Genomic DNA, 16,142 nt, shown 5'->3' with positions numbered 1-16,142 from the left:
AATGAACTTCATCTCTCCTGGATATTGTCCAACGACACTGCCAGCACACATGCAGTGGTGATGTATTAGACACAGGCTTTACTGCCTGTCCCTCCTTTCAAGTTCTTCCCATAACTACATTTCAGCTATCAAACTAAATACTGAAACAGAAAGAGAAATCTGCATAGTGCTTTTAGCTTTGTTTTTAAGGCACCACACAAAGCACTTCACAAATCCTTTAATTCTTCAACTAATGAATAAAAATTGCAGAGGAGAAAAGTTAACTAACCAGTTTTAACTTATTCTTCTGAATGACTTCTTTGTTATCCTTTTGGTACAGCTCCATTTTCTTTTTGGTGTTCTCCAAGTCCACATTGTTGGTCAAGTTAAACACTACATAAAGACAGAAAGCAAAAGTATTTAGGTCAGCATGCATGACTATGACAAAGAAATACGACTCTTATGTTCTCTATCCCTTCTAGCACCTGATATAAACATTGCAGTAACAGAATTTACTTAAACATGCTCAGTAAAGCCGGACACAATCTGCTAAGTCATTGCAAACTTCAAGAGAAGCCAGTAGAGTTCCTTTAGGTTTACACATTTGTAGGAGAATAAAATCCGAGTCTTGTATCCTCTTTTGTGATACTGATCATGTTATTTATAAAACATTGACCTTTCCAAGTAGCAGTTACAGCTAAGAACACAGTGATTCCTGTAAAATTAAATTACACCAAACACATATATATTAAGACAAAGTTAGAAATTAAGTCATTCTATTTCATAAAATTATCTAATGCACAAAGACTAGTCAGAGATTGTTTGAATTTTCAGGTATACACAAAAAATTCACGTTGCTTGATAACTTAAAAGGCATCAATGTACAATTATCTTTATTAGGAGGAATCTACAGATGCTTCCAGATTAATAGGCTAACTGACATTCTTTTGATGTCTCCCAATGGTGACAGAGTATATCTCATGTCATCATGAGCAAGGGGGGTTGGCCAGCAAGTTCCACAGTTTAGCACAACATTCCCAATTATCTACACATGGCACAGAAGATATCTCAAGAAATTGAACAGTGTCTATAATCAACAGCTTGAAAGATGCAGATGGTTTGGATGATTAGTAATTTGATACAATTCCTGAGCCTTTCACCCCTGGGTCACTGGTTCAGTTGAGGGTCAAGTGAATTCCAACTGAGAGCCGCTATCACTGGGAAGTTGCTCGGTGATCACCATCCAGAGTGGATGCTGGGCTCATGCCCATGGCCTCAGAGCTACTGAACACTCACAACACACAGCACTCAAAGCCTCCAAGAGCTTTGTCAAGAGCAGCGAAGAAATTTGCACTGCTGTTGATAAATCCTTCACAAGCAAACAACCGCGTAGTGACTGCGCTCAGTCAGACCCTGAGGAACGGAAGGAGGTTCTTGTGAACACACCAGCACAGGACTTGGAAGATTTTAGTCTAGTTCTCTCTTCATAGGCTTTCAGGCAACCAGGGCCAAATGATCCCTGGGCACTTGCACCACTGCCAAGTCATTTGTACCAGTAAGGCTGCTAGAGAGGAACAGAAGGAAGCAGCATGAAGTCTGTTGTTACTCATCAGGATAGCTCACATCTCAGTTTGGGAAAGATTATATCCCTTCTTTCATCCTCTCCACAGCTAACATGGTAGAAATGTGCATTAGGAGGGTTCTAGGCAAACCAAATCATGAAGAGCCTTGACTGGCAAACCAGTTGAGAGCAGCAAAGGAAACATCAAGAATTCAAAGCCAGGGAATAAATGGGGACGGGGGAAAAAGCAAGGAAATGCTACAGTTGTAGGATACAGTTCAGTTCTACAAACCCAGCTGTAGAGTCAAAAGGGGTAGTCCTGCTCCTAGGTGCCTCCTCTCAGGCACAGGTTTCATTCTTTCCCCTGCTCTGACTCCAGAACACCCCTGGATGCTTTGCAGTGTTAACAGAAACAAAGGGGAAGTAATAAAAGTGTACAGATGGGAATAGGAATACTTCCTTTCCAGAAGTACTGGAGCACCACATCATATTACAATTATCAACAGTGTTCCATTTGCCCTAACAGCAACAAAAAGGGTTCAGCAAGATACAGTTGAAGGAATTCCTATCCTTAAACAAAAAAAAAAATCCCTAAAATGTTCTATCTATTTCCCCCCTCTTTTCCAAATAATAAACAGTATCAAGAGGACTGACATTTCAATTCAGCCTGGCTCATAAATCAGCTAAACTCCTTCAACCCCACCCCAGTATCTTCACTTCAGAAGGAAGATCTGAGATGGAGGCTGAGTTGGTGGTTCAAGAATTTCAGAATCAACACCTGAGTTCAATTTTTTAACTTTGCTACTGTTCCAGATCACTGAACCTCTATACTAAAGGTCTCCCACTGGGAAGAACCAGGAAAAGGAGAATAAAGCTTCCTTTCTCCTATATATCACCTGCTGTATCTCCATACTATAGCTAAATGCAGCACTTATCCCTGTGGTCTTGATCTCATCTCAAGTGGAACCTCTGGGCACTGCCATAACCCAAACAAGCCATTCGAAGTCCAGCTCCTTGGCTTTTGGAAGCAAGTTACCCATTCCAAATGTTTGAGGGGTTTTTTTTCCTCCAAAAGGCATAACATTTTCCTATTTCATATCGTGACAAACATAAACTTTCGGGTTGTAGCAACCTCTCCTTAGTAAAACACATTACTTCAGTCTAAATTTTTTGTATTTTAATGGAGATTTGGCCTCCAAATTTCCAGCCTACGGTTCCCAATTGACAAGCACCTTTAATATTTGAGTATTAGGGCAGAGAAGAATTGTCATGTGAAAATGCTGGCATACAATCAGCCCAGAGTTCAGCTATGACAGCAGCTGCACGGGAATGTCAGCACTTCCTACAACTTAAATCCACACACCAGCTCTCTAAACTCTTCAATGACGACACAAGAAAGAAATAGCACATGAGACATGCTGTGCTAGCAGGATGCCCAGATGCCACCTTCAGGTGCAAGAGGAGGAGCAAGATGAGATGCCAAACTGCCTTTAGGCTCCTGAACATCTTGAGTATTTCTCTAAAAATAAATCCAGCAATAAGTTGATGATCCCTGTTTTGCAACTATTGCTGCTTGAAACATTCAGGCTTTGGCTTTTTACCCCTTTCTCAGTTATCTTAAATAGGTTCAACCAGTGAGAATTTGGTCTGTAAAACCAAAAGCTTAAGACTTAAAACTCATACAAGGAGAGCAGGCAAGTTTTAAACATGTGCAAATGCTTGCCTTTATTAGGAACTACTTACAAAAGTGAGTGCATTTTCCAGTATTTACTGAGTAGTTTGGTACCTGATAGGAAGCAACATTTCCATGTAAGGAACCTATTTCTTCATCAGTGTTTGAGAAATCTTCAGCAGTCACCTGCACAGCCACCTTAAAAGCCCATTGCTCTGCTCACAGCAAGGTGAAAGACTTTATTTCCCCTTCTGTTTTTCTGCTGTGGCTGGAACCAAACCACAGATACAACCCTTCCAACAGTCAGATCTGCTCATACCCAATCTGCTCTGTCCATCTGATTCTGCTCTGTCACTCAAGGATATTGTAGGACATCAGCAATCAGAAAGATTCAAACTTTCAGCATCCTCAAAGGCCAGAGAAGATTTGTCCCAGTGAACATTGATGTACAGTGATTGATGAAGAACATTATCTTGGTCCTAAGCATCTGCTCCTCAACACTAGCTTGCCCACATTTCAAGAGTGAAAATACTGAAGAGGTACATTTTGTTGAAACAGTTGTAAAAAAGACTGTAAAAAATCAGTTTTTGAAACAGTGTAAAAAAGTGTAAAAAAAAAAAGAAGTAGAACAGTGGAAAGGGTAGCAGTGTAACCTGGATGTCTCTACATCAACATCAGTGTCAACAGCTGCCCTTAATACATGACAAAAGCATCTTCCCTCCTACAGTAAGTACTCAGCAGCAAAGCAAACTCTGCCCTTTGACACTGCATGGTTACCAGAGGCCAACCAGCCACCAAAACATCTTTCAACATATTTTCTAATAAATTTTTCATGAGCTTCAAACGTCTTTTCATCAGTATTCACGGAATACAAGTTCTTGCCATTGTACTCTTGCAATTACAGTTGACAAGTCTATTTTGCAAGGGGCACTAGGCTACAAAAAAATAATTAAGAGATTATTTCTTTCTTTCTCTTGAAACTTCTCCCCTCCACAAGTTCCTTGGCATTTAAAAACCAACAAATATCAAACCAAAGAACACAGTTGCTAATACTTGACATCTTACCTTTTACATAGCAAGGACTAAGCAGCACTTTTTTATTTGGTCTGCTTTGAGTTTTGCCAGAAATTTATGTTAAATATAATTCTTCCCTTTTTCAAAAGGCCAACAACAACAACAATAACAAAAAAAAAAAAAAAAAAAAAAAAAACCACCAAAAACAAAAAACAATAAAAATAAAAAAACCAGAAAGGGTTAAAAATCCCTAACTCATAAGCCACACCTACCCTGAAAAAATATTGGTGTAGATCTGAATATGAGTGGCAAAGCAGATGGCTGGTTTGAAAAGGTTTCAAAGAGAAGACAGACTTATTTTTGTCCATGTTGAAATATAGCATAAGCCGATATAAGAGGCCTGAAACCCTTCAGGGAAAAGAAACAGAAGCTGTTTTGTATGCAACAATTATTTATCTACTTATCCATCTCACATTGGTTGGTTTATAAAATGACTTGCCTTGAGACATCTGTTGAAGTGTAACAGGAAGACTATTGTGTTTTTCTGAAACATTTCATTCTATTTAGGTAAAACTCCCAACTTCTGAAATTCAGCCTCTACAGAGAGACTTTCACTGCTTTTCAAAACAACAACATTCATTATGGAATTCTACAATAAATGGAAAAATATTTTCCTAGCTATAAAAAAAGAAAATGAGAAAAATTTTAATTATATGGCACAATCATTTGCCCGGAGACCTAGCAGTATGAATGAATATGACTCCACTGCAGGACTCTAAGTCCATCAAAATCTCCATTTTAGTCTCAGACTAAACATTATTAGCATTAGTTTGATATAAACAATATTCCTCCCATCCCACTACAAAAAACTCCTTAATAATCAGCTTCATAAAACCCCAGCGAGAGGCTGGGAATGGTAGAAGAGCAACTGCTTTGGGCAGAGGGAGCCCAAACCACACAGCCACACCCTCAGTCTGCCCAAGGAGTCCCGGGCTACTTTGGCACCTTCTCTTGGTGTTTTTGATGCCTGGTCCCTGTACTTTTAAGAGGGGTAGGAGAGGGGTGAGGTGGAAAACAGATGAAATAGATTGTAAGAGGTCCCTTCCAAACCAACATTTCTGTGATTATAACAAAATAATTATCAGAAACAAAAGAAAACCCACAGATATGCCTGAAAAGTCTAGTTAGGTATTAATAATTATTTCTGTTTATCCTCAGTTGTCTTTTACTGGGTCAATAATTTTCCAGAAAATTACCTTAGCATAGTCATAAATGATAGAATTCATTCAGCCCCATCAGTCTAAGAGAGACCATTTTGTCTGGAGCAGTGTGAAATCTTTCTTCACACGGAAATGACTGAAATGGTTCTTTGATAAAGCCTCCCAGTTTCCAGTTGGGAAATTGCCTCTGTCAGGACCAGCAACACCATCCTCGAGAACACACACACACAGAAGGAAAAAAACAAACCGCAAAACAATCAACAATACAACCCACAAGTGATCACAGATACCAAAACCCTTCCTATCCGAGGATCACTTGTGAGATAAATGTTCTGAGTAAGACAAGTCTCGAGGCAGCCGGTATTGCACAAAGTCTTGGAGGAGCAAGGAGAGGCAGGAATCCGAAGGGCACAAATACAGCAGCCTCCTTCCAAGCTGAACTTACTGAATGTTTTTAAAAAGCAATAATTACTGCTAACAATTGTGTTGTGGTAATGCCTGCGGGCCTCACTCAGGTACCAGGAGAAGGGTGCCAGGCACTTGCTGGGAGGCGGGTCCTGCTTGGAGAGCAGGGTTTAAAAAAAACTGGGCACAGATATACCCTGGGGAAGAAGAAAACCTCTGGGGAAAGAAGAAAACCTTATAGAAATAACAAGCAAAGTTCGCATTATGTCCAGAAACTGCAACTTGTAGCAACACTCTAAGGTTTAACCTTGTCGCTCTCATCATATGGGCACAGACCTGACTCATTCAGATGGATGTTGTCCACACCTTTCCCAAAGGCAGGTTTTAACCCTTTCACTTTATTTTTATTCCTAGTGTTAATGACAACAAACTGTGTTTACAGTGTTCTCAAATTGTCCAACTGATTTTTCTTCTGGTGAAAACTTGCTTTAAAATGTGGTTTTTATTTAAAGCCTTGTAACAACACATTTTAGCCCAAAGCATTATTTAGTGGCTACATTCTAAACCACTTCAAAAACGTGTTTTTTATAACAGAAATCTTAAAAGGTGACTACCCCAATGTTTGTTTGACCTTCCCACACACACGCTTCTGCTGTACCACCCAACTCTTCTATTTAAATAGGAAAAGTCTGTAAGTATAACACGGCTGATATGAAGGGGGGAAAATGTGTTTCCAGTGAGGTCATGTATCACATCAATGGAATAAGACAGTGCAATTGCTGCAAGTATTTGGAAAAACTATCTGAATTGTGCCAGGGTCATATGAAGGTTACAATTGATGCTTACACCTTGACTCTGCTAAGTAATTATTTGAACTCCCACAACAACTCGAGAAACAAAACTTCCCAGCAAAGAGAAAACAAGGTAAAGCCACACTTTGACCCTCCCGCAGAAAAACTGAAAGTTTGGGGCAGGGGGAGAGAGGGGAAATCCAGTTCTCTGCCTCCCTACATTCCCAACCTGGCAGCTTGAACAACTACCACCAGCTACTCTCAACCAGCTGTACGTTGGCTCCATGAGGCAAAACTGCCCTGCACAACCAAATCCTTTCCTTCCCTTCTTGCAGCCCAGTCTTTCATGTGCACAAACCAGCAGGGAATTCACACACACACAAAAATGAAATAACTACTCTCTGCAGTATAATATGAAGTGACCATACAGAGTCAAAGATACACCCTTAACACATTATTCAGTCATGCCATTCTCCACATGCATTGGAAGAATCCACCAGACAACTTCTAGGTGGAGAAATCTGCCCAGGAGCACAGCAGGGAAGGGCTTGGGGAGAGCAATACGTGTGCAGTGGGCTTTGTCACCAGGGAGAGAGAATAGGGCTTGAACTCTTGCCTAAAGTAGTGTTGTTGAGTCAAACCTGTCCTCTGGGATCTGTCTGGAGTTAGATCACAAATGAACCCTTTGACAGTGAAAACTAAGAGCCTTCTGACTGCACCCCTTTTTTCCTCTCATCACCCTGGCTGCTACATGAAGGAACTAAGAGGTAATCAGACTTCCTTTAGTATTTTAGGTGTCCCTCTCAGGCAACTAACTCCAATTCCTAATGACTCTATCAAGCTTCTTCATTATGCATTTGCGGGGTCAACACAATTATTGGCAAACTCACTCTTTTTCACAAGGTTACCAAGACCAGTTGGATTCCTGCTGCTTCTAAACCAAGTTCCCAGTGCAGACTTTGGAACCATTTGAAATGTAACCACCTAATCCCAAGAGCTGAAGAATCATAATGTCCTGCACAAATTCATGAGATTCAGGCAATTTCAGGCAAGACTTCAAATCCCTTGTTGCAGATGCTGAAAACTGCAACAGCAGTAAGTGGGGTAACTGCATTTAATGCTACATAAATAAGCTCTTTTCCCTTCCATAAGCACACAGATTCTTCCAGGATCCTCTGGCCAAGATGCAACCATTCTTTCTGCTCATTCCCTCCTTCCCCCATACCATTCAGAAAAATATACAAACAGAACTACACCCACATCATCTCCTCCAGATATTTGGACCCGTATGAGTGTGACTGGTGTTTCCCAGCCACACAATTTGGCTCTCCAGCCTCAGCCTTCTGATGCCAACAAAAACACGATACATTACTCACAGCAGTAAGTGTATTGGATACATTTCTACAAAACACCACAGTGCAAAGAGGAGCAAGGGCTCCTTTGAGAAACTGAAGGGGAGTGGCATCTCCATGTTTTCCTTCAAATCACATTCACTGCCCTTCCTGCATGCTCTAAGTCACCTCTTCTTCCTCCAGGTCAAAAAAAAAAAAGAAAAGCCTCAGAAGCTCATAAAAATCAAGAAACAAACCATTTAGGAGTCACTCCTTTGAACACATCCTTGTTTTTCTAAGCAAAATCCATCAGTCCACCATAAATCACAAGTCACCCTAACTAAGAAGAAAATAAACTCTGTTGATAACATTGTCCCTTCCCCAAAGGGCAAAGTTCTGCTTCAGCTAATCCAAAGAGAAAGAAGTCAACGTCTGTTCCTAAACCTCCTCCTTCTGCACAGCAACATAAAATGCTACCACAGTGGTATGTAAGGTCATCAGCTTCAAAGCAGCTTCAACTACTGTACTTGTAGAAGCAGAAATGATGAAAGACACCATATGGCTTCTGTCATGGTAGATAAAGCTAATGGAAGCATATAATGAAAATTTCAATTTCTCCTCTCTTTGTTTAATCTTTGCCAGTGTAGCACTGACAGTACCCTGCAAGCCTTTCTTTTCCAGCTATAAAGCACTGTTTCCTCTTTGGATTGTGTTCTTTCTCTGGCAGATAAAAAGTTTTACTCAACGATGTCCTATAGTTCAGCAAATACGATTAAAAGTGTGCAGAATAAAGTAATTAGATAAAAATGTGATACTATGATAAATCCTATTACAGAAACTTGACTTAGACATTCTCATAAGCAGCTGAGTCAGAATACAAAAGCCTATGGTCTCATGAGCACGGCACATCAAAAATGCAAGCATTAGGACTTACCAATTTCTTCTATTTCTTCCAGGAAATCATTATATTCATCTAAACTGGGAAAGTCTTCCTCTCTTTTATTGTATCTTTGAGAGAAGAGAAACAAGTATTTATACAACACACAAAGATGCAATTTCCATTCAACAAGGCTCTTGCTGCAAGCTGATTAAGTATTGATCTAGTTTTATCAACTATGTACTTTGCAGCTCCCAAACTGACCAATATACAGAGTCTTTCATGGGAGACAGAAGTGCTTGTTCCAAAGGAAAGGAGCCAGCCTGGAATAAATCAGTGCTATCTTTGCCTACTGTTTGCCGACTCCTTTTCCAGGGTTACAGGTAAACACGAGCACAGAGGCCAAGACAGAGTCATTCCCAGTCAACCTCTTAACAAAGGCAGAGACAACAGTAACACCCACAGGAAAAAAGAGAAAAAAAACCCTTTTCTAGAAGTATCGGAACAGGGAGTTTGGCTTTGTGCCAACAACAGAAAGCACATGTCAGCAGCAAACTGAAAATGCTATGCAATTATCTCATTTCATATCAATAGACCATTCCAGGACTCATATTCACCTCTTCATAGCTGGAAAAAGTAAAAAGATGAAGAGACAGCTGGCTAGAACATGGACAGCCTCTGAAAGTCAAGATGTGCAGACTTTCTTCCCAAGAAAATACAAAGCTGAGATTCTGCCTGCTCCATGGACCACAACACCCAGGAGTAACAAAAATCTAATCCCAAGCACTCAGGCAAAATTCCAATTTGGAGGTGTTTTTCCTGCCTCCCAAAAACTAATCCAGCAAAACAAAGTGGGCCAAGCATTTTCCAATATTTTCTCTTCTAAGTAAACTTCATTCCATGTTTAGTCAACTCAGTTGACTTCATTCCAGTTTGACTTCTGTTAACTTTAGCAGACTTTAAAATCCAACATCAAAATTATTATCGCTTTCCACATCAGCATCTTGGTATTCAGCAACACAGTTTCTCCACATCATCATCGTGACTTATTTAGTATTGTACTAAATCTCAAATAAAAGGTTGCCAAGCTTACAATTTACCTGTACTTTCGTTTTTGCACACACAACTCTCTCTGGGTTTGTTACATTTCACCAGACCCTCTTCTATCAAACACCAGTTGGCTCCCTTATTTCCTTATAAAATGCTGTTTCTTGGCCACAAGGAGGGAGATGCAATTTCAGAACTCATTTATCTCAATTCCAAGAGCTTTCAAATCTGCATGACAGGCTAGTAACACCAGGCTTGTAGGGAACCATTTCCACTAACAATTGCTGTGTGAAGTTAAAAAACAATGTGAACTCTATTTTGTCCATTTTGATTTTTAAGGGAACCAGCCTTCAACTCTGAGAACAGGTCCCCAGGGAACAAAACAATCAAGGTCCTGTTTCTTGCCCTACTCCCATGTTCACCCCCTCAAAGGGAAAGCAGCTGTACTCCTCAACATCTAATCATCTCCATTTAGGAGGCAAGTCTTTGCCAAAGGAGGCCACATAGAAACACCCATTTTCTAATGCTAAGCAGGAATCCCTCAAGGCTTAACTGAGAATTAAGTCCTCAGTCGTTGCATAAAATCATATTCTTTGAAATCCCTCCATGATAAATGGAGTCAAATTTTATTGCGTCACTTTAAAAAAAAAAAAAATCTCCTCTGTACTACTGGAAAAGTAGATTTCTTAAAATTGTGATCCATTAAATACTTCCACCTTCTGTTCTTTAAACTGGTGACACTCACATTTTCAGCACTTTCTTCCGAATTTCCACTTCCTTGTCGACAGCAGGGTCCTCGAAGAGCTGCACCCTGAAGTTACTCTTCCTCAGGGGGGTGTCACACTCGTGGCAGTTCCCAGCCCCTCTCACAAACAGCAGCTCCACGCAGCTCTCACATCTGCAGGGGAAAGGAAGGGGTGTAAGGGCAGACAGGTGTTAAACAGGAACTGACACACAGGATTGCCCCCCTTGTTTGCACCCTACATCTCCCCCGGATTTCACCGCTCCTGCAGCACCCAAGTGCGGCAGGAGGCCAGGGCTCTGCACCGCGGCTGAACGGAAACAATCTCGGCAGCACAAACACATTTATTCTCCCTGCCCAAACAACTCCGTCCCTTTGCTGGGACCTAAAGTTAATCCAAACAACGATGGGGTCTGTGTTGAGGGGAAGTTTGTTTACTGACACCATCAAACCCGTTTTGAATGGGCCGTGCTGCAACATCCTCACTCGCTCTAAGCACCACCTTGCTGCACAAAAAGCCCAGTTTATTTTCTGGTGCCACAGTGCAAGGGACAATTCAGTACAAGCACAGATACAAACCCTGCCCAAAGCCTTCCAAGCATCTACCAGTCCTACCACAGAGGAACTGCTATAACAAACCTCAGCTAAACTCCAGCCAGGCAAAGCCAAAAGGACCAAAAAACCATTTCAGGCAGCAACCCAGCATTATGCAGCTTTCCTGTGCCTTCTGGTAATACTTTTAAAATTGCACATAAAATAAACTTTACACAGAGGCTGCACAGAAGTAAAGCAAAATTATCTGCTTTTATTTCTTTTGTCTTAACGAAGATTTCCTATTTTAATGTGATGCTTGCTGACCAGTCAGTCAGCATTTAATAAAGGAAGAACAAACAACAAGAAAGCCAATTTTAAAAAAATTACTTGGGTAGTAATAGTGTGCAAATTTCTAGCAGAGGACAACACCTGCTGCAGTCATTTCCTACTGCTGGGGAGGCAAAGGAGTGCCTATTTATAGCTTTGCTATATTGAAGCCAAAACAGTTGTACATTAAGGGCTAAGTTGTGTTGCACCTTCGTAAACCCAGCACAAAAGCTAAACAAGTCAAGAAAAACAACACTGACACAGTTGCGAAGGATCTTAAACAAAACTTTCACTCTGCTGACCTACCCCCAGCTAAACTGGTTCCAGTCCTTGCAAAGGCAGAGCTGAGGAGAGCCAACCAGTTTTACCCAGCTTCTGTTTTCAAGATTAGAAAGTGCAAAACAAACACAATTGTATCTCAGAATTAAAAAAAAAAAAAAAAAGAGGAATTTTTTTGCTGTTGTTAACACAAGGAGAACTTTCATTTTCAGCTTTGAAATGCATCTTGCACAGCAGTTGCCAATGTTAAAGAGCAGACCTTGAATTTAGTTGGGCATTTTCCTGCTCCAGAATTCCTTTGGTTAGAAAATGAAGTGTATTTATAAACACAAGTTATCTGGGGAAGGAAAGATCAAACTTTTTTAGCACACTAGGTCTGAAATTCACACGTTTCTGGAACACAGGCTCAAGAAAATAATGAAAAATTAGTATAATGAATATAAAGAAAACAATTTAGGTTCCCACTACAGAAGAAGCACTACTAAAGCAGGAAAGGCAGGGAAAGGGTTTTCTCCTTCCTCCCCCAACCTGTGCATGGATGCAAGGGCCCAACATAAAGACAGTTTCACTGTCTCCTTCATTTTGGCAGCTCGTGCTGTTTATGTGTCTCTCTCCGTGCAGCAGCCACCGCACAGAAAACCCCTGCCTCTTCTTTCCTAAGTTATAGAAAAAGGAGTGTAAAGCTACAGAACTCGGCAGGTGCATCCAAGTGCAGGTGTCTGTATTGGGTTTTTGTCATGGTATTGCCTAAGGACCAACAGAACAGGGGCTCTATGTGCAGGATATTACACACTGACAGTAGCACCTGAAATTACTTCACTCCCCCCTTCCCTAAATCGATATTTCAAGTTTACACAGGACTCGACTACGGAGAAAAATCCCTTCAAGGAAAAGCACTTCATATAAGTGCTTCGATGCCTTCCCAAACTGAAACCACTGTTTCTAGGGCTGGAAAATAGCTTTCCATACATGAAAAGATGAGTCAACACCTCACTATGGGAATCCCACATCAGGTGATCACGTTCTTGCTCACTCACGCACATCCACCCTTATATTTATTTGTAGATAATTCCTTCTGAACTCAAAGGGGGCTGTGTGGGACAAGTCAAGGGCAGACCTGGACTCTGTCCATATCCTCCCTCCTCTCCATCTCCGGATAGGTTTAATACACACAGTTAGATCCCAAGCTTCCTTCCGGGCTTGTTCATTCTTGCCCCCACAAACTGCAGCCACTCTGCCAGCGACGGCGACGTGTGGTCACACATTCCCATCTGATCCTCGAGGAAGGAAAAAAAGCCATTTCCCAAATCCCACTCAGAGTTCCTTTTGGTTTCACTGCAGGCGGCAAAAGCCAGAGCATAGGCCAACATCAGGAAGGCAGACTTCTATAAAGACGGGTTGAATGAATTATTTCATGTCTTGAAATAAAGATTTCAAAATGTGACTTGAAAAAAATTTACCTTGTACTGTAAAATTTAAAAATACGGCATAATTTTTTTTTTTTTGTCTGTGGTTTATTTATTTATTCAAGATACGCAGCAATTTCTGTGACTTCACCAAAGGTACTCAACTCAAAACAACAGCCAGACATCCTGGGCAGCAGAGGGACAGCCCAACACCACAACTGGTATTACAGAGCTCCTCATGGCACACAGACCACAGTAATTTGGGAGGTCCTTCCATTTCTTTGCAAGTCCAACTCTTCCTGATAGGCCTTAGTGTAAAGACAGTTGACTATGGAAGCAGGACATCATCCAGTGCATCTTTCAGTGCCCAACACATGCTTTCCCCAAATGAGCAAAGCACCAAAACACTTAATTCACCTTCAAATCAGGGCCAAAACAGAGGGCCATAAGTTTTTTTTAAATCAGAAGCCTTAAATTGGCAATTTTTCATATGCATGATAAATGTTCATGCTTAAAAATCAGGTCTATATATTGGTTCAATACTGAGTATGCCTGAAGACAAGAGCTTCACACGAGATCTAAAACACTCAATGTGTGATATTGCTGATTCTCCTCTTCACACCAAGGTTTCACAGTCCCTGCAATCTGTATTCTATTTCACACACCAAGACATTCCATTACCTTTTGGATTTGAGTTTTATCCTGAAGAATTGTTAATTGGGATGAAGATACCAACAGAAAACATCCAAGGAGTTACACGTGCACAGAGACAGGGAAGCTACTCTTACAATTTGTAATGCCATCAACAAAAGCCATCACAGCACCTCCAGGAACAATCAAGTCTCCTGGTCTTTGACACCAGGATAATAAATATCAGTATGCTCGTTCTCATTTCCACGGACACTGGTTTGATCTGTCTTGTTCTTCTCTTTCATTCCATGAAATATTAAACAAAAGGCTCGGTCTCTAAGCAGTCTAGAACAACACCACATTTTTGAGGAAAGCAAACAGTACAGCATCTAGATGGTTTGGCACCATCTGTGCACAAACAGCACTACATGCCCTCATGTCAATGTTCATGGACTTCAGGACCAGGATTGTACTAAAAATGCTTTTGGTAAACAAGCAGAGGTTCCTCTCCAGAAAACTGTTAAGATATTTATCAACTAAATTACACTTACTGGAACTAAGTGTTTGTTTTGGACAGAATGTCTTCAAAGGTTACAAGATTTGTGCCCAATCCTGCATTCCCCACACATTCCCTTTGTGAAGGGATGATGGCAGATAAGGAATCAAGCCTCTGGGACGGTGAACAGATTAAAATGGCTCACAAAATTAGCATAGCTCGATAGTGCTGCTCACTTTTCTAGCTTGGCTGGCAAGGGAGCAAACAAAACAGAACAGAGGAAGAGCTATTTTCACAAGTAGTAGAGTACAATATATTCTCTTATAAAACTGCAGATTCTGCTGAGCATTACAAAAATTTGCAGGGCTTTAGATATGCAGCCATTAATCATTTCAGGAAAAAAAAAATCTTTATGGTTTTTGCTGTTGACTAGGAATATTAGAGAATGAGTTACTACCCTTCTTTACAAAGCCTGTTTTTAGTAGATACACTCATTAAACAGTATCAAATATTTAAAATCTCTAAGCCCCTCTTTCTTCTGCTTTTATAACCAAGATGTTTCCATTAAGTAACTCACAAAACAAATAATCCTCTCCACTATGGAAAAACCAGTTTAGATTAAAAAATAATAACAGTCTTCAATACATAGTCAAGACCTGAACCACAAACAAGTGGAGTGGAAAGAATCAGCAAAAACGATGTGTTTTCACTTGTTCCTCAATTCTGATGTCAGAGGGAAATTTACTTACAGAAATGGAATGACTTGATTTATGGCAAGGGAACATTAAAAACCAACAAAAAACACACACATGAGAAAGCTTACAGAATGACATCTAGATTTTTTTAAAATCAAAGATGCTTCTAGAAACATCCCCAGGCTTTTTGCTTAGCTTAGGTTAGACAATTTCATGTTCTCCTACAGAGATACTTGAACCGAGACAAGAACGGCCCCCTTTGGAGGGAGCAGCTACCAAACCTGTTTATTTCTCAACCTTCAGTACATTTAACAAATCCTCATAACCCACAGTGGTTCCTGCTACATAGCCAAGAGCTCATCAGCTATCTGCAGTTGGCCAGTGCAGGTTTATTTTCTGGGCTGATGGACTAAAAGGCACAGCCTAGAAGGCAGGTTCTTCCCAGAGTCTGCGGCAGTGATGATCTCTGTGATTCAAAAAATCCAGAAGAACCGAGCAAAAGCAATTATCTCCCATGTTACAGCTTAGGGATCCCAAAAGCAGAGGGAAGAGAGAGAAGAGTAACTGCAATGACATCAAGCACTTCCAAGAGCATCAGAATAAAGGAGCTTATGAGATCATGAGCTCCCATATGAGTAGGGAGTTAGGGACAAGTCTTTTCTTTTTCACACCTCAGCTTCAGCAATTCATAAATCCTTATTCAAGCACTTGTAGAAGCTGCTGGCTACGTGTTTTGGGCCATCTCTTCTCTGAGTGCCAAATACAAGAGGGAGCTGAGAGGTGATACCAACTACTCTTTCCCTGGTCCCTGTTCAGATTCTGTGAAATCTCACCCACGGGGATTTTGCTGTTCTCACCTTGTAAGGAGACACCTCCAGAATGCTCTCAAAACCTTACCTGGCCAAAAAACCCACAATCGGTCTTGTCTTCAATTAGTAAACCAACAGGTGTCACAAGCAGCCCATGAGCCACACAGAGACTACAGCTCATTATGGCAACAGGACACATCTCAGCTTTCCAGCAGAAATCAAAACTATCAATCAGTAGATATGAATTTTTGGGTTTTAAACACTGTTGATAAGCTACCTGCAGTTGTCTGCAGCTCCCTTTTCTTCAGCCCACAGTCACATACACTG

General features: G+C 40.8%; 1 protein-coding gene across 3 annotated transcripts in view; it reads right to left on the bottom strand.

Annotated features, from left to right (window-relative positions):
- The window catches only part of MNAT1 (MNAT1, CDK activating kinase assembly factor), a 119,893-nt gene that overhangs the window by 74,168 nt on the left and 29,583 nt on the right, over positions 1-16,142 (bottom strand). For all 3 annotated transcript variants that reach the window (XM_027637697.1, XM_027637698.1, XM_027637699.1), the window contains exons 2-4: positions 10,643-10,795; positions 8,908-8,981; positions 269-372 (exon numbers count right to left, since the gene is read on the bottom strand). In XM_027637697.1, coding sequence (XP_027493498.1) covers positions 269-372; positions 8,908-8,981; positions 10,643-10,795 — 331 coding nt within the window. The remainder of the gene's footprint in view (positions 1-268; positions 373-8,907; positions 8,982-10,642; positions 10,796-16,142) is intronic.

The sequence above is a fragment of the Corapipo altera genome, unplaced genomic scaffold, assembly GCF_003945725.1.
Source record: "Corapipo altera isolate COAL_440 unplaced genomic scaffold, ASM394572v1 23, whole genome shotgun sequence".
NCBI classification, from domain to species: Eukaryota; Metazoa; Chordata; class Aves; order Passeriformes; family Pipridae; genus Corapipo; species Corapipo altera.
The sequence above is the reverse complement of the archived record's forward strand: the minus strand, read 5'-3'. Positions and strand labels throughout refer to the sequence as shown.